Raw genomic sequence first — 26,939 nt, 5'->3', positions numbered from 1 at the left:
TAATAATCAATATCTCTTAGCTTTTGTGATTTATTTATTTATCTAACTTCTTTTAACAAATAAAATATAAAGAATATGTGCACTGTTATGCTTTAATTTATGTGTAATGTTTATGTGACCACATTTACTGGACAGGATTTTTTTCAGGACATGGTTTAAGACAGGGAAGTTTCTTATTTTTTATGCAAGCTGTTTTCTTGTTGAAAATGTTTTAAAAGCATAACGCAAGCAAAATGTGCAATTTTACTTTTCTTTTGCACAATTTTATGTTTTATTTTTGTGTGTATTGAATTTCCCCACTGGGACGGGAAAAAAAGAATTGCTCTATCCTGTTTTATTTTTTGTTTTTTAGAGTTTAATTGAGTTTAGAGTTTACCTACAGTGTTAATATATTATACAGAAAAGATTCATTTCGTAAAATCTTGTTTTTAATTTGGTTTTTTAAACACTTACACACAGCGCCCCCTACAGTTCAATACGCGTTCCAGACTCATATCCGTACTGGGGAGTGTTTCTCGGTCAAACAACAAAAACATGTCTGAGTGTGACAGGCTGAACCGTTAGTTGGTAGCTTTCAGCCATCCGCTGTCACTGCTGCTGGTGGTCCGGTCCGATTGACCGATTGCTTTATGGTTCCCGTCGTGTTCACGGCAGATAACCCAGAGAGATGCCACAGAAAACACTGGGATCCATTGTAGGTCTTCTTTGTACCGGGACCTGTCTGGTGCAGGTAAGACCGTACTGTGAGCTCACCCTGTCGGCGTAAGCTTCCAGCCCAGACCGCTGCTCCGGGGCTTGGTGAAGGCCCGCCTGCGATTCTTTTTTGTCTCCTCCACAAAGGAAACGGGGCACGGTTCGCTTCTGTTTGCCGTGGGTGACGTCAGTTAGCAAAAGTTTCCCTTCATATTTTAAGAATTATTGTAAAAACTAGAATTGTTTTCTATGTAAAGTACATTCACAATGGTGTTTCAATGGCCCATTTTGAGAGTTAGAACCGAAGGTGTTAAGATTAAGGCTAGCGGTTTTGCTAACGGGTACCCGGCGAATCGACTTATTTATTCATAGCTGCTGATGTTAGCTCGCCAGACCGAGTAGGCAACTTATTGACAGAACATTTCACCATAAATAAACGTTTTAACTTAGTACGAGCAATTTGATGAGAAACAGACCTCATTCAAAGGTAGTCTAAAGTATAAATATATTTGAAACATCTAGATAATAGTTAAACAATAGTTTTGACAGTGAAGGAATTTCGTTATCGCGTATTTTCTAAAATCTTATTAGCATAAAAAATAAAGCCAGACTAAAATGTTTTTCCCCTCGGGCCCTTTTAAAGCAACTATTATGTATTAATTTGGCCTTTAGCTAAACGAAACTAATGTCACTCAAACAGCATAATTTCTTTGTAATTTTAAACAACATTTTTAATGGTTTAGCTGCTGCTTTTATTTAATAATCTACTGGCCAAGTGTTAGCATTTTTGGATTTACCACAAGAAAGTACATTTCATATACTTAAATGTATAGTTGACAGACATATCCAACTTTATAGAAAGTGACATTGAAGTGACAACGAGAAAGGACAAGCTTGCTGGCCTTGTATTTGTTTACTTTTCTGCTCGGATATTTACTCTGCCTTCCTCTGTGTCTACCTCTCCTGTGTATTGAAGGGAAAAGAATTTTGTTCGGGGGTAAATAATGAACAGTACCGCTGTGAGATGGGTTACTGCTGTGGGGAGACAGAATGCTGCACTTACTACTACGAACTATGGTGTAAGTACAAATGTGCAGTGTGTGTGTCTAAACTTTTTAATGTGTGACTACTAAATGGTAAAGAATATACACTTTTTGTCACTGTTGGTTCTCTGGAGGTACTATTAAATTGAATATAGAACCTGCTTTGTGATTGAATCAGGCGCTTTCAAGGTTCCTTTTCAGTCTGAAAAAGTAAGGAGTTTAGTGTTTTCAAGGTCTGGACAAGTATGGAAAAATATTTGTATTTCCAGGCATTTCACTATATCCCATTTTCTGAAAGTAGTCCTGCTTGGTCAAACCATCCATCAATCTACCCATTGTCCTTGATTGCACATTTATTAATCTCCATTAAATATCTTCACATGCACTCTTTTTTTTTCACTATCCATCCTTACATTATATTGGCTGACTATCAATTCATTATGGCATCATTCTGTTCATTCAGAAGATGAAAGTCCATCTTTCATCTTTCTATTTTTTCACTCCTTTATCTTCACATATTTAGTTTTTGTATGCTTCATATTTAAAGCCAGACACCCTAGGAAGGTGAAAGTACATTTATAAAATTAAATTAATCTAAAAAGAATTGAGAACATATTTACATTATATTGTATTACAAGGATTGCTTTCCTGGACAGTTTAGAAAAATCGATAAAATTATTACATCTCACCTGATCTTTTTTCAACTTTGGATAAATGTAAAAAAAAAAATAGTTGTAAAAATCTTGGAGTTTCTATGTTTTGTGCCTGTGCCCTTATTTTAAAAAAGACATTTTAAATTTCTAAAAGCAATAAAGGGTGTTTTACTTTGATTTCAGTTCCTTCTCTTTAATTTCTTACAATAAAATTAAATATGTTTTACTCCTCATTATTTGTTTTAGCTATACCTAACCTTGTACAGTGCTAAGATTAAACTGAGACTGCTTCTTCCCTCAGGGTTCTGGTTGGTATGGACGCTAATCATAATGCTCAGTTGCTGTTGTGCCTACCGACACCGGAGAGTTAAAATGCGTCTGCAACAGGAGCAACGGCAACGTGAGATCAGCCTAATGGCCTATCAGGGTGCTTCCAGCTCCTTCATTACACCGCCACCTCTCAATTTAAGTAAGATTGTGATTTAGTTGTGGTTTAAAATGTTTGTGTCAAAGATGCTGCCTTGCAAAAGTAAGTACTGTACACCCCTTGTAAGTTTTTTCCACATTTTGTCATGTTACAACCACAAACTTAATTTAATTGAATTTTTTTGTGAATTTCTATGGAAAAACAACACAGAGCAGTGCACAACTGTAAGGGGAAGAAACCATTGCATGGTATTCCACACTTGTTACAAATAAAGATCAGAAAAGTGTGGAATGTATTTGTATTTGTTACTTTTCAGATTTGCAACTCTAAATTATGCTTAATGTTTGCTTCAAGCCTCAAAAAGGAACACAGTATACTCTGGATAGATAAGATCAAAATTTTAATTTTAATAATATATGCAAAATACTGGGTGTGTGAGGCGAGGCTAACACTAACACTGCACATAACCCTAAGCACATCATCCCCACCTTGAATAAAAACAAAATCATATAATTTTCCTTCCACTTTACAATTATACCCTGCATGTTGGTCTTTACAAAAAGTCCTAATGAATACACTGAATTTTGTGGTTGAAGGAGTGACAAAAATATCAAAAAATTGAAAGACCGTTAATACTTTTGCAAGGAATTATTGTAATTTCTCTTTTTTGTCTCACATGCCCAAACTTTATATCTCACAACTAATGTCCATATTGTTTTTGTTTCAATGTATGTGGCAATTTATTTATTTTTTTGTTTGCCAAAGGAACTTCTTTCACATTTATCTCTTTATACTGAACACAGATCATGAGATACAGACTTGTAGTCAAGTAATATTAAACGATCAGAAAATCTCTTTTGTGACAAACTTTCCTGATGTACTTTAGTTTGATTGCACTTTATTAATCTCCTTTACCGTATCTTCACATGCTTTTATTATTTCTGATACCAGACGATTGTCGATTTCTCTTGATTTTTAATGAGCCAAAACCAGATATTTATCCTGATCTTGTCGCACTCGACTGCAAATCTTTGTGTTTTGAAGACTTGTGGTTGAGCTCAAACTGCAGCAGTGACAGCCAACAGCAGAGACGTCACCTTAATGTCAGTGGTCACTCTAGACCTTGGCAGGAAAAAGGATATCATGTCCATTAATATCACAAGTGGCAGTTGGACAAGCTTCCCATTTGTCAGAGTGTAAAACCCAGAGGGAGCAAGCTTAATTTCAAGTCAAGAATGACAACACAACTCCAACCTGCATGCATATCTAGACAGTGACTCACACAGAGACACTCTCGATGTCTAGCAGGCCTTCCATCCAGTAAAAACGGAGACAACTCATCTTTTAAAAAAACACTGCATCATCAGATTGTAATAGTACCCATAATAAGTTTAATGAAAAACTCAAACACCTAATACTGTTGTTGTTGCTCTGTTGGTAAGGCGTAATTGAGTTACTTCTTGTACAGTGTTCTTTGCATCTTGCTACAAACAAGTCAAAGCAGCATTTTTCTGAAACTGATGAGTGGCACTCTATTAAAATATTAACCAATTAAGTTACAAAGCCACACCCTTCATCTTTTTTGTTTGTTTGTTTTGCTACCTGAGCAGTCTTGGGTAACTAAATTTCGTTCACCCGTCGGTGTGGGGAAATTCACAGTTATCATCACCATCTTTAGCTGACGTAAACATCCGACTGATGGACTGAACCAGATGGGGGAGAGTTGAACTCTTTGCTGACCACAACCTGAGGGAATGCACTTTGCTGTAGTAAAAGAAGAATTTTGCAAATAAATTATGACAGAAAATTTCAGTAGATTTGACAAGGAAAGGGTGAATTATTTGCAACCTGCTTTAACCTGAAAAGCAACTGATGTTTGACCAGGACATAGGTTAAGGTGCAAAATTTGCAAACCAAACAATGGATGCAAAACAAACCCAAAAGAGCAAACATTATTAATGTATCTGTCTGGCATTCATGTGAAGCATAAACCCTAGAAAAATGACTAGTACAGCCAGCTGCTGAAAAAAAAGTTTGTAATTTTCCTATGAAATTATAATTAGATCATTTTGTCAATTTATTGACAAAATGCCTGTCGTTACTCACTTCCTGTGGGAGGTGTGGTTACAAAGACTTTTTTTTTATTGTTAAAATGCGTTTTTAAAACTAATCTAAAAAAATCTAAAGTTAGATTTATTTGTCCTTTATTAATTGCTTTTATAGGAAGCGAGCTCAGATAAATTTATATCCTTTTCCTTTTTAATTCCTCTTCTTTTGATCAACGTAGTGAAGGACTAAACTCCTACAACTTATTGTTTTATGATCCTCAGGGTTTTGGAATGACTGCAAGCTTCCCGACTACGAAGAAGTCGTGGGTCACCCCCCGACCCCGCCTCCCCCGTACTCCGAAAACCCTCCTGAGTCAGCTCCGGCGGCCGCTCCTCAAATAAGCCAGCCGGTGTCTGTCTCCGTGCCACGAATGTTCCCTGACGCAGAGCCAGCGGCGCACCGTCAGGCATCCGGCGTCTCGTCAGTTGAGGGGGCAATGTCACAAGCTGACCAACCACAGAGCCGGGAAGAGGAGAGCGTAGATGTTTTGCTGTCGGGGGCGGCGGCGGTGGAGGGGGAAGATGAGGAGGACGACGAGCTCGTAACCCGACGCCGGCACGTGACCGGCGACTCAGGGATTGAGGTTTGCGTTTGCCAGCTGGATGTAGACGAGGGCTCAGGGCCGGAGGAGGAAAGCGATGAGGAAAACTGGATGTGCAAAGGTGCCGGCAGGGACTGCTGCTCCGGACGCCCGCAGGAGACCTTCAGGCAGAAGGAGTGCAGCTCTGAGCTGCCATGCCAGTCCGCCAACACCAGCACTGGAGACCACATGGTGTGATCCACAGCATCAACAACCAGCAAACTAATGCAGCTTTCAGCTTCACACAGGGCCATAACTATCGCCACCGACATTGGCGCAGGGGGAATGGCTATGCTTTATTTCTCTGAACTAATATTTGCGAAATGATGATGTTAACTAATCAGTTCTGGCTTTTGTTTAGGATTTATACAATAACAATGTGGGCAAGGCACGGCTTTTCCCCTATACTTCTCTTAGCGGGGGGATCCAGCAAACGTTCTGCTTCTCTGTCGGGTATATTTCTACCTTCTGTTCGGCGTGAGAACGTCACTGAGTGGTGAAAAAGAAAGGAAGCGGCCATTTTGGATTGAAGGCAGAATTGACCATTTCTCTCGCCATCTTCCACAGCGCTGCTTTCACGTTTCTGTTCCAAAACCCTCGTAGGTCAGAACATTTCCGCCCTGCCCTCCCAACTGAGGTTTGAAGCATGCTGCAAAACACGGCAAAACAACGTTTCTCGGGTCTCCCCCAAGACTGAACACGTTTGAGGGAAGAACAAACATTTTCAGCAATCAGCTTGATCTTGCAAAAATTAGAATCCGATTATGTTTTTTTTTATTTTTCCCAAAGCCGTTTAATGCGTAGAAGTACTGAGTGTTTGCTGTGAAATCTAGGCCACAGCTGCACAGTGATGTCATCTCTGAGGTCATGGCCGCCCATGTTGGGGCGGAGGGGCTAAAACACTTGAGCGGAGAAGAGATCAGCTTCTTGTGTTTTAAATGTCACCCGTTTTTTTTTTTGTTTTGTTTTTTCTTGTTTTGATATCATAATGTTGTCACCAGGGCTGCTTGATATCTAATTAGAATGATTAAAGTGGTGCTCAGCATTGTAGTGATTTATCGATTGTCTGCATGTATGCATGCGATCTTCCCCCACTTCAGTTCCTAGCTGCAGTAAAACCCTTGTACTAACAACATGGGCAGGTTTTTAGTCAAAAAAAGGTATTGAGGGGAGATCTATGTTGTGTTTTATTTAACTTGTTTTCGCTGAGGGAATTTTTATCACTCAGCATGTTGTTTTTTTTTATGTCAATATTGAAGGATGTAGTTGCTCTTTGCTTTTTCATCACATAACCAGCTCTGCTTTAGTAAATGCCACAGGTGTCATGATTCCTTGCAGCAGATTTCCTGGATGCGGGTGTGTGCGGTTGACAGTGCAGTGACAAAATTATGAGATATGCTTTGGAGATCTGTGAGGTAAAAATTTAAAGCACTGATTTTGATGGGGTTTTTTTTCTTTTTGCACGAGGCATGACTTGGTGTTTTATATTTGAGTGAATTAGCATATTCCGTCATTTTTAATACTTGCTTTGCTCATCACTTCCAACAGTCTTACCCTGCGGTGGCTGAGGAACTCAGTTTAAATATTTTTAGGGGTAAAGCGGTGGATTGATTCCTTTTTCGATGTCTTGATGTAGTTTTCTTGATGAGTGCTAACTAGGTAGCTGGTGCTGTCGTGGGTTTCTGTTCTTTCTATAGCTTTTGTCAGTGTGAGGGATTTGCAGTGGCATTTTTCCACTGGCAACAGAGGGCCAGTACATTAGCAAGCTGAGATGGTTGCAAGCTCTGCTCGACAGTCGATTTGGTCTTGGCACGACCACAAAAATGCTTGTAATGAACTGCATGTTCCGCACCAATGCATGCAGCTTGTTTTCCCAAACTGTAGTTTGTTTGCTTGGAATATGTAAAAAAAAAGAAAGCAGATGGGGAAAGCCGCGGCATAATGAAGTTCCTACACGGACATTCTTCTGTCTGAGACAAGTTATTGTCAGGAAATAAACCTTAAAAGAATGAAGTTTGGGGAAAAGAAAAAAAAAAAGAAAAAGAGATCAAGCTTTTTATACATCTGCTCTGATTGTGTGTAAAAACTCAGGTCATCTGACAGCATACGTGCACGCATGCACCCACAATGCAATGCTCTAAAGCTGCTTCTTTGGCAATATCAGTGGCTTTAATATTCCAACCAGGCATGGGCGGCTGGGAGATTATCAGGGTGTGAAATATAACGTTTTAAAAATATTTACACAATAAAACACTTGCTAAATTTTGAAGTGAAAAAGCATAGTAGCTCTTTCCTTACCAGCTGAAAAGCAGTGTGCAGCAACAAGTGGGGGAGGGGTGTTAATTGATCACAATACGCTTGAAAAAGCTGGACAAAACTTGAGCCTCCATCCCGATAGCCGGTCCATGCCTATTTGTTTTTTAAAATGGGTTCAGTGCCTGAATCAGACACCAGTCCGACTTTTGTACAAGAAGTTTACACCATGGCTTCATAAAGAGGAGGAACACAAACACTTCAGTGTTGCTTGAGAAAAAAGTTCTCCTCTTATTAGTTCCACACAAAACACATAAAGTCATTTTGTTTGTGCGCATCAGAATGAAAATGTTTCCTCTCTTCACCGGCCTGCAGCAGCTTTTTTTTTTTTAAATTATTTTTCTAGGTTGTGGTTGGTTAGGTTAGAGTGCTGCTGTGGCTAGAATGTAGCAGAGGAACACGGCAGAACGTGTCGGGACAGAATGATGCACACACGCACTGCGGGCTGAAACTTTCAAAATGTTCCCAGTCCTTTTGTTGCGATAGTGCTGTGTCACCTAACAGGTGCTTGAACATGAAGCCATTCTGACATGACCTTTGCAGAGGAGCGGTTGCAATGTGAGCATGCCTGCACACCCCTAAGCAGATTTGATAAAACGTGTTTTTTTTTTTTTTTTTTCTTGACAGCACACCTTAAACTGCCTTGTTGCATTTCTATAAAGCCGATGTCTTGATTAGAGCTGCACAGATAATATATAACCTCTGTATGTGGAAACTGGTGTAATACTGCCTTATTAGAGTAGGTGTAGTCGTCTTATTTTTTTCTTTTTTTATAAATCGTAATAGTTGTGCAAGCATGGTTGTATTAGAGAGCAAATGAGCACTGTTGTGTCAGTAGAAAGTAGCATTTAATCTCGTTTTAGAAACGTTCGCAGGCTCTGTGCTTAGAGGATGTGGCGTACATTTAAAAGCCACTGAACTGACGTGGTTTTGTTGCTGAGAAGTGGTTGTTGAATTAAAAAAATACTGTGTGTACTTATAGCTGTGGCACTGATATAATGTGTTCAGACCAGATTTATTGTGCTCAGTTTTGTTTTTGCATTCCTGTGCATTAGATTGAAGCACGAGGAAGCAAGATTGTTGCTGTTACTGTTTTTTTTTTTGGAAAAGACTCACCATTGTTCACAGTGCCTTGCAAAAATATTCACACCTGCTGAAGTTTTCCATCCTCTTTCATCCAACAACCACAAATCGTTTTGTGGTATTTTATATCACAGACCAATACGAAATAGAGCATAAGTAGAAGGAAAAACATGTATGGGTGTCTAATATCTAGAAATTTTTTTTTTCACCAATTCTTTGAAGATTAAGTAGTGATTTTTATTCGTTTGTTTTTTTGTCCAGGCTTTAACTGGACCATTCTGTCACATGAATATGTTGTGACCTAAACCATTCCATCGGAGCTCTCGCTGTGTCTTTAGTGTCGTCTTGCTGGAAGGTGAATTTCCCCCAGTCCAAAGTTTTTTCTTTCGCTTGTTTGTTTTTTTATAGACTTTTTAAAAGATTTTTCTCCAACTCTGAACTGCCTCACTGGTTCAAAGCATCCACACAGTATGACCCTGCCACCACCATGGTTTGCAGTGGGAACGGCATGTTCAGATTGCTGCGCCGTGTTTGTTTTCCACCGTACTGGTCCCACTGGACTATAATCTTTCCTTCTACATGGCCGCTGCATCTCCTACATGGCTGACTCGTCATAGAACCAGATTCTGAGGCCTTTAATGAAATTATACTCAGGTTGACTCTGTTTACAAAATGATGTGATTTCAGAAGGTCATTGGTTGTACTTTTGATTAGTGGTATCAGAGAAAATGCATGTGGATACCTCACATTTTTGAAATCTTTTGTTTGTAAAAAAATATATATATAATTTGAAGCCCTCCTTTCACTTCACAGTTATGCACTATTTTGTGTTGGTCTGTCATAAAGCATAAGGTACCTTGAGGTTTGTGGTTGCTATGTGACAAAATGTGGAGATCTTCAAGAGCTATGGATACAAGGCATGTTGTACATGTACATATTTAATACCAATTACAGCAGTGGAGGGCAGTGAGGTTAGGGGCTCGTTTGTAAATCCCTCCTTGATTTTTACACATTTCCCGAGACTAAGGGCTAAATATTAATCATAAATTGTCATCAGACATATGCTCTACTGAGCGATTAATCGGTTTTGTTCTTTTTTTTTTTTTTTCAAACCACAGTTACAGCGATCCACTATCTGAACACAGAGATGCGTAAAGTGAACTTTGGTCATTTCTCAATGTGGTGGAGCTCATATTTATATATTAATCTATTGTATATGAACTTGTGTTTGTTCTTTATTTTAGGCTTTATCCTTGCCTTCTTGTTTTGTCAACCTTAACAGAGGTGCGTGATGGTCTCTCCTCACACGTATGTTCACACTGAAAGCACATGTAACCGTCTGCATGCGTGGATGTGTGGAACGTTACCGGTGGACTGTGACTCCACCCTCAGAAACTGCATTTGCTTGTTTGCCTCCGTTTGAACTCCTTTCGAAAAGGGGCACATCCACCCACGTAGATCTGCAAAAGGCCTTCGTCATTTCCACGCTTCGCAGGTCATCCAGGGGTCGCGCCCAAGAGGTCGCCCCGACCGTGGTCCGTTCGGTTTCACTCTCAGGGTTATTATCGTGGAAAAAGCAGAGCGACAACAGATTTCAGATCACCGTCTCTCAAAAAGCCAAAGGAAACGTTTCATGATTGTCACATGTTTTGATATTCGCTCCCCCTACATCACGCATCTCTGTGAACTTTACTCAACTAGGCTATGCAAAAAACATAAACCTACTGTTATATGCTGCGACCCCCTTTCTCCGTCAGATGTCCATGGGCACCAGTACGAGCAATATGACTGTCAGCACTCGTGGCACTGCGCTGTACTGTAATCGATCAGTCTATGTGTATGTATTTTAAAAATAATGTACTTGTAATGCTACTGCAATGTCATGATAACTCTGTATGCTTCTGTATGCCGAGGGGTTTTAGTTAAAAAGCGTATGTTTCGTCCCCTTCTTTTATTTTTTTTTTTGGCCGTTTGTTGTATCTGCTGCCCAATAACTTTCCACTCTTGACTCATGGATAAACTCTGGATAAACCACATGTCAAACCTGTGCATGCTCAAAGAGAAATGTTGAAAATGTTCTTTTTGCTGCTGCCCTTCAGAGCAACTTTCTTCTTGTTTTCTGTCTTTATGAACTTACAGAGAATATTTAACCGTTGCCTTTAATCCTCTCAATACAGCACCATGATATATCTATAATATACACATGAAGGACCTCACCATGGAACACAGTTGGCTTACATTAAACCAACAGATCTTAGGCTATCGGGCCAATCAAAATGAGTCCTCAACATTTATCCGAAAGAAACATTGTCTAGGTTGTCAGTGGGACTTTTTCTGCAAAATCTACAAATTATGTTTTTCCTTCCTCTAAACCATGGGTAATACCAAGCACAAGTAGGTGCTGTGGTTAGGATGGTTTTTTTGGGGGGTTTTTTGCCGAAAATTAGAAACATGTAAATCTGAAAGGGAAGCAGCCATCTACGGAAAATCCACTCTTTCTACATTGTTGTTCTGGTAACTTTTAAAGAAGCCAAATTGAGTAAAGTGGAATACAAGAAAAAGAAGAAAAAAAAGAGCAATGACTGACAGATGAAATTGCTTTGGTTTTTGGTTACAAGTCTACTGTGTACTGTCTGGGTCATCGTTTGTATTTTATTTTTTTAATAAAACAAACATTGGCGCTCTGCTCACTGTCTGTGTTTCTTGATTTTAAATCCTCTAAATTTAACTACAAACTCTTGTTTTACAGCAATCTATGCATTGCAACTCAAAAATACCCCAAACAGACCAAAACATCTGATTGGCTAACCTGTGTAGTATCTCAACCAATCGCCTTGTTTACAGCAGTGTGGACCCACCCACTGACTTTGATGGTCAGACTAATTGACAAAATAATTTGATGATATCCTGCAACACAGAACTATGAAAAAAAGAAATAGAAATAGTGATATATGGACACAAATTGTCACATTTATAATTATATATTGAAAATTTCTGAAACATTTTGCCGCATAAAATTGTGGCATGTTTATACTTTGATAATAGTAACTGTTTACTGACAATTATGAAAAATAACAGTTTCCTCCCTGATTTAATGTAATCAAAGGTCTTTATTTAATTTTGTGAAATAGTGCTTGTGCCATTAACAAAATACCGTATACTAAAATAATAAAGTGGACCTTTGCAAATATGTTTTTGTCCTACAATATGCCAAAGTGAAATACTCAGGACTAAAAAAGCAGAAGAGATTTGTTATATTGAACAGTAGATAAGACACATTTTATTAAAAAACAAAAACACAACTACAGAAAGCAAACGAGTGTCATGGGAAATAAGATAGTAGAAATAAGTAGTCATCTTACGAAAAAGAATCAAATCAATTTGAAGTGTAAAAATGATGTGCAACAACACCAGCCTGTTGCATCAGACCTGTATGTGCGCAGGGCTTACAGCAAAGATATGCAACAGAGACAGGAGACATGTTTGTACTCGTAACAAAAGAAACAAACAAAAGGTCATTTTAGTGTTAGGAAAGAGAAAGACTGTTTGTAGCAGCTATGTTGCTTACATTCTTAGCAAATCTCAAGTCTCTCACAGGAAAAATATCTTTAATAAATATATTCAAAGTTAAATTCTCACACATTATCTCGTAAATGCCTAAAAACCCAGACTAGTCGTGTTCATACTCTCTAACGGTGGAAGCCAGCAAAGATAAAATATTTTCATATCTTTTTTTCACATCCAACAATAAATGATTTGCCTTCAACACATATGAACATTTTAAAATCAGTTTTGTACAGTTTTGCACGTACACTGGCACAGCAGTCTAGACAACACACAAGCTGAAAAACTGACATTTTCCAGCTCTAAAAAGCACTGAGAGGTGATCATGTTGCTTTGAGAATGCATAAACAAGCACATTATAATCATTTAACAAAATCTTGATACATTTCAAAATAAAACAAAAACTTCAATTTTATTTTAAATGGACAAAGTTTTTGCATTTTAAGAAAAAGGCATGCAAACCTCAGATTTGATACTGCAGCATGTTTTTAAGTTACGATTCTCTTTAAATGTGAATGCATGTGGGTTGGCCTCATTCACCATTTTATGAAAAGTTTGTGAATTTGGAGGATGATGACTTTAAGCATTAATGGATTCCATGAAAATATTGTAAACAGGTTAAAATTCTGCATCAAGACATTTGCTAAATCAGCATTGGATTAAAAACAGTCAAGAGTTCTAATAGAAAGGAGCTTCAACATATTTGTTTTTATATTATTATTATTAGTCTGTCCTACAAATGCTGTAATTGTATTATGATACTAGTTAATTTAAAGCCGTGTCAGTGACTTTGGGCAGGTGCATGTTCTTGTAGGACAGATGGTGTTACAGAGAAAGAGCCAATAACAATGAAGAAACAGGAACAAAAATGTCACATTATTAAATCTAAGTTTAATTTTCTGAGACTGAAAATTTTAACATCATCAGTCTGTTTCAGGTACATAAGGATCCATTCTGGTGAGACAATCTGGTGTCAAAAATATCTGTGGAACATAAAATAATCATGTGAAAGGAGATAGAAAACGCTGCCGCTCCTTCAACACAATGTTTTTTTTCGCTACTCTGTTTTCTCAGGGCATTGATGAGTTAAGAGGAGGCGCTTTATAAGTACTGGATCGCGAAAGGAAACCAAAGGTGCCCATAGAGCAGCTTAGGCTTTTAGCACAAGTTACCATGGTGACAGTACAAGGTAAGAAGGGAGGCAGCTTTGTTAAAAATCCTGACCTGAACCCTAAGTTACATCAATAAACAAGTGGAAGATGCTGAAATTGGGTCCAGAATCCCTTCCTAAGCTAAAATCAAGAAACAGAGTATCCATTAATGCAACATGAAAAATGTGTTATTTCAAATTTGAGATTTATGTACAAAGTTACCTTCCAGACAAAATTCAGGGAAGGCACTACTAAATTTATCCAGATGATAAAAAAAAAACTGTTACACTAGTTTGCGAACCATCTCAGTCTGCTTTCATTTATCTTTTAGAAACAGGTTTTGTGTTTTTGTTTGTTTGTATATTTTTTTCAATGAAGAATTATAAACCTCTCAGAAATATTGGGCAGCAGGGTTGATATTATGTTCCAACCATTTGCTGCTTCACATAAAAAGAGCCTATATAGGTAACATGTGTTCTTCATCCCACACAAAATGAACCGATAACATACAAGTTCACCTCATTTTTCTTAAACTGAAAATATAGTGACCTAAAAGTTCTCACATAATGTTATTCTTTACCAAACCAAACTTTCAACATTAATTCAACCTCTTGTGCCCCATAACAGCTGGAAGAACCTAAACTAGATTCAATTTAAATTATATTAATTAAACAAGTTCAAAACAACTACACTAATGTAAAGTATAAATGGACGGACCTGATCAAATATCTTACATAGTATTTGTCTTAAACGTTTTTGCTTTTTTCATAAAAAGCAGTAAGAAGCTTTGGAGTAAATTAAATAATAAATCAACTGAATAAATAATTCAAGTAGAACATTTTTCTCAAGCTCATAATCAAATGTAGTACTAAAAATGCCATCTGAATGTCGCTTAGTGACCAAATTTTAAAATGACTAATTTATTTACTTAAGGAAAGAATAAGGCTGCATGATGTAAGGAAAACGTGAAATTCGATGATAGTGGTGAACGACGCAATAACGATACGAGTAAGATATACAAAAATAAGCTCATAGCAGCAAACTTATACCACAGATAATGAGCAAACCCTTTTAACATGGTTTAAATATTGAGAAGTTAATTTAGGAAGTCATCTGGACAAAATTATTACATTTAAGGAACTTATGAGTAAGTGCAGTGAACATAACTACTTAGAAGAATTATCAGAGGTGAAAAATGCAAATCCCTCCAGCTGGTTCAGAACCATTCCTGAAAAAATGGCTTCAGTTGCAGGGAAAGCCTGTCCTCCTTCTCCTGTCAAACTGGGTAAAAGCCTCTGCTGCTCCGCTGCAGCGTCTTACTTCTCATCTGATCTCAGCTGTGGATCGGTGGCCCACAGTAGTTATAATAATCCCTGAGCCCTTTGTGGCGTTCCTCAGTAGAAGCGCTTACGTCGGCTCTCGTTCCAGTGGCTGTAGACCACCATGCCGATGACGATGAGGAAGATGCATCCCAGCATGGAGAAGAGCACAGTGAAGAAAATGGCTAATCCGCTCATCCCTTCTTCATTCTGACCCACTGAGAAGAAGAGAAAAACAACAAAAGTCAATATGACACAGAGAGAGAGAGAATATTGAATGATCTAAAAGAACAAATGTTTTTTTTTTTCGTTTGCATGTCTTACGTCTGAGGAGCTCCATATTGTCCACGCTGGGGATAGTTATTACATCCTGCTCCTCCTCCTTTTCTTCCTTTTTACTCCGCAACACCGTCAGTTGGTAAAGTTTGAGGGAAATGATGTCATGATTATCTTATCAAGTTTCAGAAAAACAAAACACAATTAATCTATGTTTTAGATTTTGAGTCTTCCAAAAATGATTTAATGAGCATAGATGAGCCAAAACCTTCCTTCTGTGTGATTACTTAATTTTGGTCTGTGTGTGTATTTACATATTAACTGGATGAATCTCTGTTTAAATGAAGCAGAACAATTTGTAGTGGCTGATAACGTTTTCAGTGCTGTTCTCCAGAGAGTGTCAATGATTTACCTGAGAGATCTCCGGTGATTGCTGAAGCTCCAAAATAATATCCCAGAGGCAGCCTCACTCCAGGTATGTCCAGACAGTCCCTCCACTCATGCTGGCCATCAATGTCTATCATCACCTGCCCCACAGATTGCAGCCAAACAAAAACATTTTTAATTTCTGGCGTAGGCATTCTTTATCCGTGTCTCTTTGTCGGCGGTTTCTCACCGTGAGCCTGCGGCGGATATATCGAATGAAGAGGAACGTGTCGTGCTTTTGGTTGCGCACCATGGCATTGCAGCCACCGAGTTCGGTGGGGCGACCATCCCGCTCGTGGTCATAACTAATGGTGCCATTGCCCACCATGGCAATAACGAACGGGAAGATCCTCTTGTAGTTGAAAAGGGGGAGGAGAGAGACGACAAAGATAATTCAGAAAAATCTGATTTAAATTCATCTCTTATCAAAAGATGTTGATGCTGATCACTTTGAGGATGTTCACTACGCAAGAAATTGGTCATACATAGGAAGAAATTTAACCGCTGAAACAGCTTTTTCAATAATTTTGATGAATGGAAGGTTGGCCTGTAATTCTGCAGTAGTGGTTTGTTCATATTATTTTTTTTTTATCAATGGTTTGATAACTGCTGTTTTAGAACCTGGGAGAAAAAATTTGATGAGTGGGATGAGTTTACTATTTGAATCAGATCAGATGCAATGGCAGCCAGAACGTTGAAAAGTTGTGGGTAGGATATAAAGAATGCTCCACTTTCAGTACACATTGTTGTAGCAAGAACCTTTTACATTTTCCGCACATTTCACATTCAAATATTCCTTTTTATTTTTGTGAATAATGGGTTTTTTTAATGGAGTCACGCAAGTTGACTCCAGTCATGCACTCACATTTTGACAAACGATGATTTCTGGTCACAATACAATCATGACAGACAAAACAAAATAAAATGCTGAGATGCACCATAAGATATGAGCAAAAACGTAAAAAGGTGCAACAATTATTTGTGAATTAGCTAATTTTTTAAGCTTTTATATGAATGAAAGTAGGACAAAGACAAAAAAGCTAAAAACAAACATTTTATTTTTCTTGCATTAATGCTGACAAAATGTTTAAAGAATAGAAAACACCTAAATACTTAATACTAAATACTTCTTTTGACAAAATGGTTAACATGGCATATAACCACAATATGAAGATTAATTAACAACAAGGTCATAAATATGGCAAATAATGCCACAAAAGTTTCTAAAATCATCATTAGCAATGATGTTGCTTGTATCCGTATGAAAAACAGACACAATTTCATGGTGAAAATCACAATAGGAGCTCTGAAACATTTCACAGAATCAATGTTTGGGAAAGCAATCCCTATATAAATAAATCAAGGTATTAATAATAGTGATAATAATGAAACAGAAAAGTACCCAGGATGTAGGAACATTGTAGTGTTTTCTTATCTTTTTTCCAGTTCAGAATAAAAAATATCTAAAACTGATGGTCTTGTTTTTATTGTTACTAAATCAGTATTTGCTGCCAACTAGATGTTCATTTCAGTAAAGCCCATTTTTAAATGGCATAAACCCAATGCACATCTTGCATATTAAATGTTTACACTCCACTTCCAAATTCTTTATTGTATGAAAATAAACTTTACAACTTTTTTAGATTTTATGTGATAAGCCTAGATAAAGTGGTGTACCATTGTGAAGTGAAGGGAAAAGTATAAATGGCTTTTAAAGTTGTTGTCTTTTTTACATATTAAAAGCTCTAGAGAGGAAAATCTGTCAAACATTCTACTATGCTGACCTTTTCTGAAAGTTGAATGAAAGTCGGAGAGGACAAACATGTCAAAGATGCTCTGGCTAGATGAGACCAAAATGTTACTTTTGTAACATCATGTTGGAAAAATAATAAATATTTTTTTTTTAAAAGCTGCTAGAGGTTGAAAAAACATGAGACTGGGTTGAAGGTTCACCTCCCAGCAAAACAACAACCTTAAACATACAGACACAACTATTATGGAATAGTTTTGATTGAAGCAAGTTTATGTGATATAAAGGCCCAGACTTGATTTCTCATAGTTGCTCTCCATCCAAGATGACTGAACTTTATGTATTTTGCAAAAGAATCATCTTTAGATGCATAACGTATAAAGAAACTTGCAGCTGTAAGAACAACTAAATGTACTAAATCTACTAAATATTAACTCAAGTGGCAAACTTTTAAGATTTTCAATGGTAAAATATTTTATAAACCCCAGATCATTTTATTTCCATTTCAAATATGTTTCTTTGTGTTAATCTGTTACATAAATTCCTAATAGAACATATTTAGGTTAATATCTAGGTTGTGACAAAATGTGGAGGAAGCTGTGGATACTATTACTGGGCGACTGTGGCTCTATGGTAGAGTAGTCGTCTTGCGATCGGAAGGTTGTAGGTTCGATTCCAGCTTCCTCCTGCCACATGTCGATGTGCCTCACCGATCTGCGTATCGGTGTATAAGTGTGTGTGTTTGTGAGTGCGACTGGGTGAATGTGACTCTAGTGTAAAGCGCTTTGAGTGGTCAAAATGACTGGAAAAGCGCTATATAAGTTCAGTCCATTTACCATATTGCAAGGCTGTGTAGTAATTATAAAGTCAATGCCTTCAACTCATCGAAAGCAATTTATTTAGAAAGCATTTTTAACATTTTTAAACCTATAACAGCAGCTGCATCAGTGCCATTTAAAATTTCTTATATAATTTTCTTGTTAATGAGAACCTTTCGGAGTCTGATGCAAGGTTCCTATTTTCAGTTTTGTTTCTTATGTAATGTTGGATATAAAATATTTTGAATGGCTTGTGAAAAGTGAAGTATGTTAATGTGAGTAAAACAGTCAGTGAACCCCACAGCAAACCATGCAGGAACAAAAATGTTGCAAACCAGAATGTTTTGGTTTTGGGAGCGACATGCAACCCTAGGATGGATTTCCATTACATTGTTTTAAACACAGAACCTGGTTACCTGTGTGCGGGGGGTGTATCTCTTCTTCTGCGCCTGTGTCCAAATGATTGCACAAAGAACAGAAACACAGCCCCTTTACACGAATCTGCAACAACACCTTGCCAGTGTGAGGCGCTAGTTCACTGACCAGGATTTAGGCAGAAGAGCTGAAGCATACCTCTATGTGCTTCTCCTCGTTGGGATAGGTGTCCACAAACACACCCAGGCCAGTGAAGTTGTCCATATTTCCAAATACAGGACCTGGAGGCACATCAAAGTAGAGTGTTGTAGATGGAGAGAAACGTTAGAAATATGTGTGAATATTAGTGAGTTATTTCTACATTACATTATGTCTTATAATCACCTTTCTGCATGCGCTCCTTGGTATACCAAATGGCTAGACCATCACCGTTAAGGTTCTTCTTTCCTTGCCCATGAACCTTAAAGTGCACCTGCATCTCCCAGTCCTTTAAGTGGCATGGCTAAAAGAAGAAGCCAAAGGTAAAGTGACATCATTCAATTAAAAGAATATTAAAAGAAACCTTTAGTTTTGCTTTAATTCCTAAAGTAAATGTTGATCTATATAGGAGAAATTTGTTATGCTAACATTAGAGCTAAGAGAGAGAGACTGACTGGTCTACTAGCATCAATCATGTAAAATAGTAAATCAATTATTAGAAATAGATTATGCTACTCACAATGCGGCTCCATACTGCCCCCTGTCTGCTCTGCATGTCAGGTGTGAGTCGCACCTGGTCAGTGGTTACCATGGCATCCCCCATCAGCTCCCAGTGGGAGGAGCCTAAAGATCCCACACCTGCGACCACAAACGATACAATCATTACCAAAGAGCTGACTCGGCAGGTGGTTGTTAACGCCAAAGTAGGTCTCCTTAGTCAGCTAAAAAAAAAAAGAGCTGGCATAATAAAGAAAGAGACAAAAAAGATTAAGAGAGAATAATAATAGTATGGTAACGCAGCAGTAAACTATAACAGCTAAATCGAAGATGGGAAGCTGTATGCTGTCCGAAAAAGACGTCCGTACATGTTAAACTGTGAGCGATAAACTTTAACAAAGGTGTCGTTTATTTACTGAAAACGTCGTTCTGGAAACATCTGTCCTCCAGACGGTCCCCCACCCCTGCATCGCTTTTCCTGGACGGATGGCATACCTTGGTAAGGCTTGGAGAGGGAAAACTCCCGCTTCAGGAACTCTTCCATTTCGTGGTCATCGTCGGAAAAGCACAGACTTACAAATAAAAGAAGGAAAGTACAAATTAAATACAGTTTGTACTGCATTATGTTCCATTTGGAAATAGCGTTCAGCTGTGATTTGGAGCGGCTGTGCTTGCTGCTGTTAACGGCAGCCATGGTGGGTCAAAACTCACCATGCAAAAACGCAAGCTTCGTCTCTATTGGTCCACCGTGTTGTTTGACCCATTTTAATTGGTTAATATGATTGTCAGTCATAATACGTGATTATAATTGGTCGCATTACTTTAGAAACAGAAATGAATATTTACAGTCTCTATCTACGAATCCTTAGAAACAAACAGCTGTTTAAGAGATTGCAATGGTAAATTTCCCGAATTATGTGCTTTGAAGCAATATAAAAACTATCCATAATTTAAAGAAATATCTTTAGGAAATTTATATTTATTTGTTGACAGGTATTCAAAAATAACAAAAAATAAAATAATGAGCATTGTTCCACTGGATCAAACCTATATTTAAACTGGAGAAAATTTTAACTTTCCACTACACTGGTAAAATAAACATAAATGATCAAATAAGTTTGTCAGTGAACACATCAATCAAACATTTTAGTGGTGCATGATGTTTAATAAATTATTTAACTAGATTAATGGTATCAACAGTCTGTTAGTACAGTTATAATGACGTTATTGACATCTTGGTTTTTCAGAAGGGCAGAATCATTATAGGTACAAAATAAATGGCGGATGTCAAGATGTTTGTTTCACATTAAACAGCAGATCAAGCTCCATGACAACCTATCAGAGCAACCTGAGTTTAGTACATAACTATCCACTGATAATATAAATTTGCACTGACACAATATAAGTTTCTAGGGATCACATATTACATGAGACCAACCCTGTCATAGAATTTTGTGCCTCTATTTTCTGTATATGTATTTTGCAACTCTTTTGACCTCTTTCTGTGTCGCATGTAAATTTGAATGGGGAATCCAGCATGTTGTGTTCAAAGCACCTGCATGATGCAGGGACTTCCTTGCTGAATCACAATCGGTGCAAACCACCAGTAAGTGTTAAAACTTTTGAGTGCTGTTCATTTCACGCTCTGCAGTATGCTTGCAATTTTGATCAATTTGTACCTTTTATTTTCCATTGACCAGGAATTTTTAGTTCATCCACAAATTGACAAATTTCTATATTATATGTGCAAGAAAATATAACTTCAATAAAGATAACAGACGGTCACTTAGAGTTATTTTGGTTTGAGTAGGGGTCATAATGTGTCATATTTCCAAGAATCGGCTGGCCCAAATGGGGATCAGAAACAAAATAAGTAGAAATAGAGGTGTAGTTTTCAGACAGTATTTAATTACTTGTGATATTTGAACATTTTTATGACTTTCAATGTATAACCATTACTCACAAAAAAGACTGAATTAAAATGAAAATAAAGGCACACGTCATGGTTTAAGTTGTACATGCATACAAAATGGCTTGTTCATAAAATGGAACTATGAAAGGAGGAAAAAACAATGTACATTAACTAAATGAACAAATAAATTATATTTGTTTTAAGTTATGACATTTATTAATAATTATGTATCGACTCACTGATTTTATGTAATCGTGGCACCTTTGATGCTCCATACTTTGGATTTTGTAACCTGTCGTACTGCCAGTCGGATGCTGGGGGGAAAGACCGCGCCCCCTTCACGACCCTGCTGGTTCGTCGGATCCCGTCACGCGTCGTGCAGTTGTGGACATCATACGGGGATGGAGTAGAGGGAAGTATGGGTCCAAGTGAAGAAAAAACGGTCGACATTTATCGTGACACATGGGTCCGCTTTTTAGGTATGTTTAAATTACGTGTTTGAAGAGACTCGCTGTTTGTGTAAGAAAACAGAGCATGTTGAGGACACCGGAACTGTCGGAACAACATAGCTTTTAGCAGAGTTAGCATAGTTGGCTACCCTGTCTTTAAAAGCTATATTTGTATCAAACCTGGCGTCAGAAGGACTGTTTGGTACCAGATGACACAATGTGTGTGTGTTGCATTGTTCAGAAGATTGTCTCCAAACGAAAGGCTGCATAGTTAGACTCGAATAGTCTCTTTAGCTCTGTATTAAAGCGTTTCGCTCAGTCGTGCAGCAAGTTTAGGCAGTGACTTATAAACAGGAAGAAGGAACATTATACTTGCTCTCAGTCAAATTGAGACTCCAGTCTGATTGTTCTGCAGATAGTACTCCGCATCAGTATAGTGACGTTTGTCTCTGTTGGTACTGTAAACATTTAAAGTAAAGGGCATGAGCAGTATCCTGTCTGAAGGGCATTTTATTCATCTACTGCAGCAGTTCCTCCCTCTTACTTGGGGGGCAGTATCCATGTACTGACATGGAAATCTGTTCATCCCCCTTATAAAATCATAATCTGCTTGCTTTCAGCTCTAATCCTGTCTGTTAAAGAATTATTTCCATATCAATATTTAGGAGTGTGCACACTGAAATCTGGACATATTTGCAAATTTTTTGGAACATTGTTGTGTTATTCAAATCAAAACTTGTTGTTGCATCACTTTCATTTTTTTGGTTTGCTTACATATAAAAAAGCAATGGAAAAAAATCATTAACAAAAATGTGATTTGAATAATAACTATGCACTTAAATGTCTCTTAACTTACGTTTGTACATTTTTGACCTGCATATCAAATACAAATATTGCTGATATGTTAATGTATCACAAATAGACTGTGGGTGTTCAATTGTTCTGTGAGTATGTAATACTAATACACACACACAAGTTTAACATCTTCAGGTATTTCCATTTTCTGGTTTAAAAAAACTCATAAAAAACTCAGTTATGTCGTCAGGTATTGGGTTTCCAGATCTAAAAACAGACTTCTGGGTTGCAGGAAGAAGACTATTCTTACATCTGGAGAACACAACAAGGTTAAAGTCCTAACTGCATCTATTTTTGTATTCCCGCAGGCTATGCCAATGAAGTCGGGGAGGCCTTCCGTGCTCTGGTGCCAGTGAGCTTTGTTTGGGGTAGTTATGCTGTGGCTACTGCTTATGTTACCGCAGATGCAGTGGACAAAGGCAAAAAAGCAGCTGTGGTAAGACATTACCTTTTATTTATTGTATTTTCATTAAAAAAATGTGATAATAGCTAGGCTTGTCACAATAACAAATCATGCTGGACGATAAATTGTCCCAGAAATCATTGAGCAGAATTATAATATTGACGTTTTGAGACAATTTTCAGCTAATATGATTATGGTGTAATAATGCAAGACTAAAAACTTCAATTTTATATAGAACATTCCACACTGAAATGTGATAATACTTTAAATAAAAATCCAAAATAAAACACAACCAAAAACAATACATAAAAGGAAATAAAAACCACACACAACTGAAATGGATTATGAAGTCCCTGTAAACAAAATTGTCCTTCAAAAATGTTAATAATCAGCATTGATTAATTGCTTATTGCGACAGGCTTAGTAATGACATTGAAATTATTAATTTGTAGGTAAGAAAGTCAGCTTCTATTTCTACAGTTTACAAATCTGGTCAGAGTAAAATAACTATTGCTTTCTACGCTGTATTGTAGTACTAAGATTTCTTAGTATCCTATTTTCTGTTATTTTATTTCCCCCTTGTGGCAGGATTTAAGTTAGGTTTTGTTTTCATTAAAATTCAGTCTGTCTATTCGGCCTGCAACGTGGTAGAGCGACAGTTTGCTTCAAGCCACAAGTATCTTTGTCCATAAGTAGTGTTTTTCTGCTCAAATGTTGTTTGACATAAGTTTGTCTGCAATTTAAGTTTTTGTGTTTTCTTTAACGTTATTAAACATGTCCAGCCTTCGTGGCACTATGTGTTAAAGTTTTGTCTTTTATATAGCAATGTCTGTACTTGAGACATGCAAACTGTTCATGTATGGTTTTTTTTATGCTTATTTTTCAGTTTTACAAAAATTAAAGCCCAGACGGCTCAACGTTTGGAGTTTTTTGTGGCTCTCTGTCTAACGCAGTTCAGCACACCTGTGTAAGGACAGAATACACGCCTTTAAATTAGACACATGAACTACAGCCTTAATAATAATACAGTCATCATTTAAAATATATTGTGGAGTGTGCAATTTCAGTTTTATTACACATAAAAAACAGTTAAACGTGATTTTCCGTTGATGTAAGTTGAAAGCAGAAAACAAGGAAACAATGCACCACCAGATGATAAAAAAAACACTCCAGTTATTTTGTCCACCCACTGAGTGTCCATACTGAGTGTCCATACCTCCTCCTCTGCTCCTCCATCTGTCCCTTCAGGCCCACGGAGACAATCCAGGGAAGACAACACGAGTGGCCGTAGCGGTCGTGGACACGTTTGTGTGGCAGGCCCTGGCCTCTGTAATCATCCCGGGCTTCACTATTAACCGGGTGTGCGCAGCGTCCCTGTATCTGCTGGGCAAGTCCACCAAGTGGCCTCTGCCTGTTCGCAAGTGGACCACCACAGCTATTGGGCTCTCCACCATCCCCTTCATCATCACTCCAATAGACAGGTTAGCACAAGATGTGTGTGTTTGTCCTGGTCGTATCTGGATCATGTGTAAATTGCAGTAAGACTTCACAGTTGAGGTTTTGACTTGTGATTAGTCATTTTAGCTGTTCTTGCTGCTAAAATTACATTAACCTTGACATATATTTTATTTTTAGCAGATTAGCAAACCCCAACAAGATGACAGCTACAGTGTAAACCTGGGTTTACCGGATAGCAACTCTTCACTATCCTCCATGATTATATGCAGCCTTGTTAAGATGTATAACAAGAACCCTTGAAGTCAACTTTCACTGCAGCAGAATCATCTCAGTGAACATTTTTGAAAAATCAAACTTTAAGTCAGCGTATTATTTATTTGTGTCTGAAATATGCTGTTTTTACCAGCAGCAACATTATTGGTACTTCTAAAAATTCATAAAAGAAACTGGTTTTGAATCTTTTACATTTTACTTTTTAAAAAGTGTTTGAGTGGCATTTTGTTTTTGTCTTTTCTTGATGTGACATTGAAACATTTTGTGATTTTTAAGGAGCACTACGGTTTCTTACACAGCTGCAATGGCGAAAACAGGAGGGTCAAAGAAAACTTTGTCATCATATTATTTTAAACAGCAATAAGGAAATGGCTTCCTCTGCAATTCACAGCATCATTCACCTGAAACAAGGTCAAACTTAATGTAAACATCATAGGTAGTGGATAAAAATTAGGTGATGTCCAAATTAGATGTTCCCCAACATACTTAAAGTGATACATAAAAAAAAGTTTTTATTTTTTTTGTGAATTAATTGATTAATAAATCTATTTTTATTATACATATTTCATATAATTAATAATTTTGGTGTAATCACATTTTAAAATCTGATAACAGTCAAAATGTTTAATTCCTTTACTTTTGTTCCACTTGAGTCTCACTTTACCATCTCTATTTGTGTCAAGTTTAATTTGAATCTGACATTTTTGCTTAGTGAATCAATTTTTAACATAAGGCATTATTTATCACATGTTCTGCTCTGTGCACACTGTAGGTCAGTGGATTTCCTGCTGGACTCGAGCCTTAGGAAGGTCTACAATGATGGAAAGAAGCACGAATAAAGAGAATCATGCAGACTGGAAGCACACCAGCCTGCACCAATTATGCAGACAATCTGGAACGCAGCCATTTCATGGTGCAAGATTTCAAACTCGCTTGGTGATATAACTGTATTACCATAGTTTTTATGACAGAGCTGGATATTTATGTACAAGGTTAGGTGATTTAAAGGGAAATCCTGCTCCAAAGCAGGCTCAGTTTTATCCTCAGGGCAGTGTGGGTTATATTACCAAAATAAATCTTAATGAGAATGTAGTAATATAGAAATGACACAACATCTTCACTTTACCTGCTTGTTTAGCTTAGGTATAATAAATTCCTAGAAGACAAAGAAAACTTAAAATGTTGCCATCTTTCAAAAGAGAACTGAGTCTTTTTACTCTGGCTTGTGAAGCAGCTCTTAATATCTAAACATCAAGGTGCATTTGTATCAGTGAACTCTTAGTGTGTTATAATTAGCCATATTCAATGGCACTGTAGTATAATGGCAGGTCAATGAGCCAGGTCACTGTCAAAGGTTTCTGTTACTGAAAGTAACTGCAGCACTTAAGAGATGTTACTTGGTGCACTTTTTCAAACTTTTTTTTCTTTTGAAGGTTAATGAGCTTTCACTGACAGCCTTCTTTTCACATTAGTTCCAGCTTCTTTGAGTCTATGCACTATAAAATCAGTTTACGGTTAGAAATAGCAATTTTAGATCATTTAATACTGCATACAGTACTGAGTTTTATATCTACTGTAGGTATACTCTGCCTGAGCTGATGAAAAAGCAAAACTGTGCAATTTGACTTTACCTCCAAAGGCTGGGCATTGAAATCACATTTAGTTTTTCAGTTCTCAGATTAGGTACATTAGACATTAGGGAATAGTGATCTCTGAATAGATATCAGGCATGAATAACAAATTTTAAGATGCTGTTTGTCAAGACTGTGACAATTTAAGTCAGATGCTACAATTCATCATGAGCTATGCAAGGGAAACATTGTGTGTATAGATGAGTTTAAAATTGCTCATCTATACACACAATGTATAAAAGTTTAAAATTTGTTTCCTGCATTTAAAAAAATCCTCAATTTACAAATATTTAGAAATCAAGAAGGGAAATCTGATAACAAGAACTGCAGGCAGCTGGGAATACCGTACGCTAGGCCATCTGTTTAAAGGGGCAGTATTATGTAAAATCAACTTTTTTGAATTTTATACCGTGCTCTAATTTTATTCCCTAATCAAAAACATACCTGGAGTGTTGCTTTGATTCTTTCATTTATATTTGAGCAATCCTTGAATCTCAAGCGACAGCCAATCGGGTGTGCAAAACGCTTGGTCTCACTGATCAACACCTTTTCCATGCAGCCCCTCCTTGCAGCTGCAATCTCCAAGCAGAACTTCCGCCTCACAGAGCACCCATTCGGTCTTATTCCCCCACTCGGTTCCTCCAGACTAGTCAGCAGCAATTAGCAAACACGTAGTGGAAGT

General features: G+C 37.5%; 3 protein-coding genes across 5 annotated transcripts; 2 read left to right on the top strand and 1 right to left on the bottom strand.

Annotated features, from left to right (window-relative positions):
• The first annotated feature begins 495 nt into the window (after nt 1-495).
• On the top strand, nt 496-11,588 carry wbp1 (WW domain binding protein 1). The gene is made up of 4 exons (XM_028025544.1): nt 496-730; nt 1,670-1,772; nt 2,691-2,858; nt 5,147-11,588. Exons 1-4 carry the CDS (start codon nt 668-670, stop codon nt 5,701-5,703), a joined length of 891 nt encoding a protein of 296 aa, XP_027881345.1. The 5' UTR covers nt 496-667; the 3' UTR covers nt 5,704-11,588.
• A 570-nt stretch (nt 11,589-12,158) lies between these two features.
• lman2la (lectin, mannose-binding 2-like a) lies at nt 12,159-19,977 on the bottom strand. 3 transcript variants are annotated; one of them, XM_028026325.1, is made up of 9 exons: nt 19,772-19,977; nt 19,299-19,417; nt 18,965-19,082; nt 18,779-18,861; nt 18,622-18,654; nt 15,828-15,989; nt 15,624-15,738; nt 15,260-15,385; nt 12,159-15,153 (listed from the first exon to the last, which is right to left on the bottom strand). In XM_028026325.1, exons 1-9 carry the CDS (start codon nt 19,968-19,970, stop codon nt 15,011-15,013), a joined length of 1,098 nt encoding a protein of 365 aa, XP_027882126.1. In that variant the 5' UTR covers nt 19,971-19,977; the 3' UTR covers nt 12,159-15,010. The 3 variants fall into 3 exon arrangements, with proteins under 3 accessions (XP_027882126.1, XP_027882128.1, XP_027882127.1); XM_028026327.1 differs by having other exon boundaries at nt 19,693-19,776; XM_028026326.1 differs by lacking the exon at nt 18,622-18,654.
• A 1,543-nt stretch (nt 19,978-21,520) lies between these two features.
• Nucleotides 21,521-25,726, top strand: mtfp1 (mitochondrial fission process 1). Its single transcript, XM_028026159.1, has 4 exons — nt 21,521-21,667; nt 22,801-22,928; nt 24,144-24,376; nt 25,399-25,726. The coding sequence occupies exons 1-4, from the start codon at nt 21,607-21,609 to the stop codon at nt 25,463-25,465; spliced, it is 489 nt and encodes a 162-aa protein (XP_027881960.1). The 5' UTR covers nt 21,521-21,606; the 3' UTR covers nt 25,466-25,726.
• Nucleotides 25,727-26,939: the final 1,213 nt, after the last annotated feature.

This window comes from Xiphophorus couchianus, chromosome 8 (genome assembly GCF_001444195.1).
Source record: "Xiphophorus couchianus chromosome 8, X_couchianus-1.0, whole genome shotgun sequence".
Taxonomy (NCBI): Eukaryota; Metazoa; Chordata; class Actinopteri; order Cyprinodontiformes; family Poeciliidae; genus Xiphophorus; species Xiphophorus couchianus.
The sequence above is the reverse complement of the archived record's forward strand: the minus strand, read 5'-3'. Positions and strand labels throughout refer to the sequence as shown.

Excerpts from the sequence above, each read along its gene's own strand:
- wbp1 (XM_028025544.1), top strand. The coding sequence starts at position 668 with ATGCCACAGAAAACACTGGGATCCATTGTAGGTCTTCTTTGTACCGGG. Across the intron at positions 731-1,669 it reads CCGGGACCTGTCTGGTGCAG|GGAAAAGAATTTTGTTCGGG; the intron begins GTAAGACCGTAC and ends TGTGTATTGAAG. Across the intron at positions 1,773-2,690 it reads TTACTACTACGAACTATGGT|GGTTCTGGTTGGTATGGACG; the intron begins GTAAGTACAAAT and ends TTCTTCCCTCAG.
- lman2la (XM_028026325.1), bottom strand. The coding sequence starts at position 19,970 with ATGGCTGCCGTTAACAGCAGCAAGCACAGCCGCTCCAAATCACAGCTG. Across the intron at positions 19,083-19,298 it reads GGGCAGTATGGAGCCGCATT|CCATGCCACTTAAAGGACTG; the intron begins GTGAGTAGCATA and ends TTCTTCTTTTAG. Across the intron at positions 15,386-15,623 it reads AATCACCGGAGATCTCTCAG|ATAATCATGACATCATTTCC; the intron begins GTAAATCATTGA and ends AAACTTGATAAG.
- mtfp1 (XM_028026159.1), top strand. The coding sequence starts at position 21,607 with ATGGGTCCAAGTGAAGAAAAAACGGTCGACATTTATCGTGACACATGG. Across the intron at positions 21,668-22,800 it reads CACATGGGTCCGCTTTTTAG|GCTATGCCAATGAAGTCGGG; the intron begins GTATGTTTAAAT and ends GTATTCCCGCAG. Across the intron at positions 22,929-24,143 it reads AAGGCAAAAAAGCAGCTGTG|GCCCACGGAGACAATCCAGG; the intron begins GTAAGACATTAC and ends CTGTCCCTTCAG.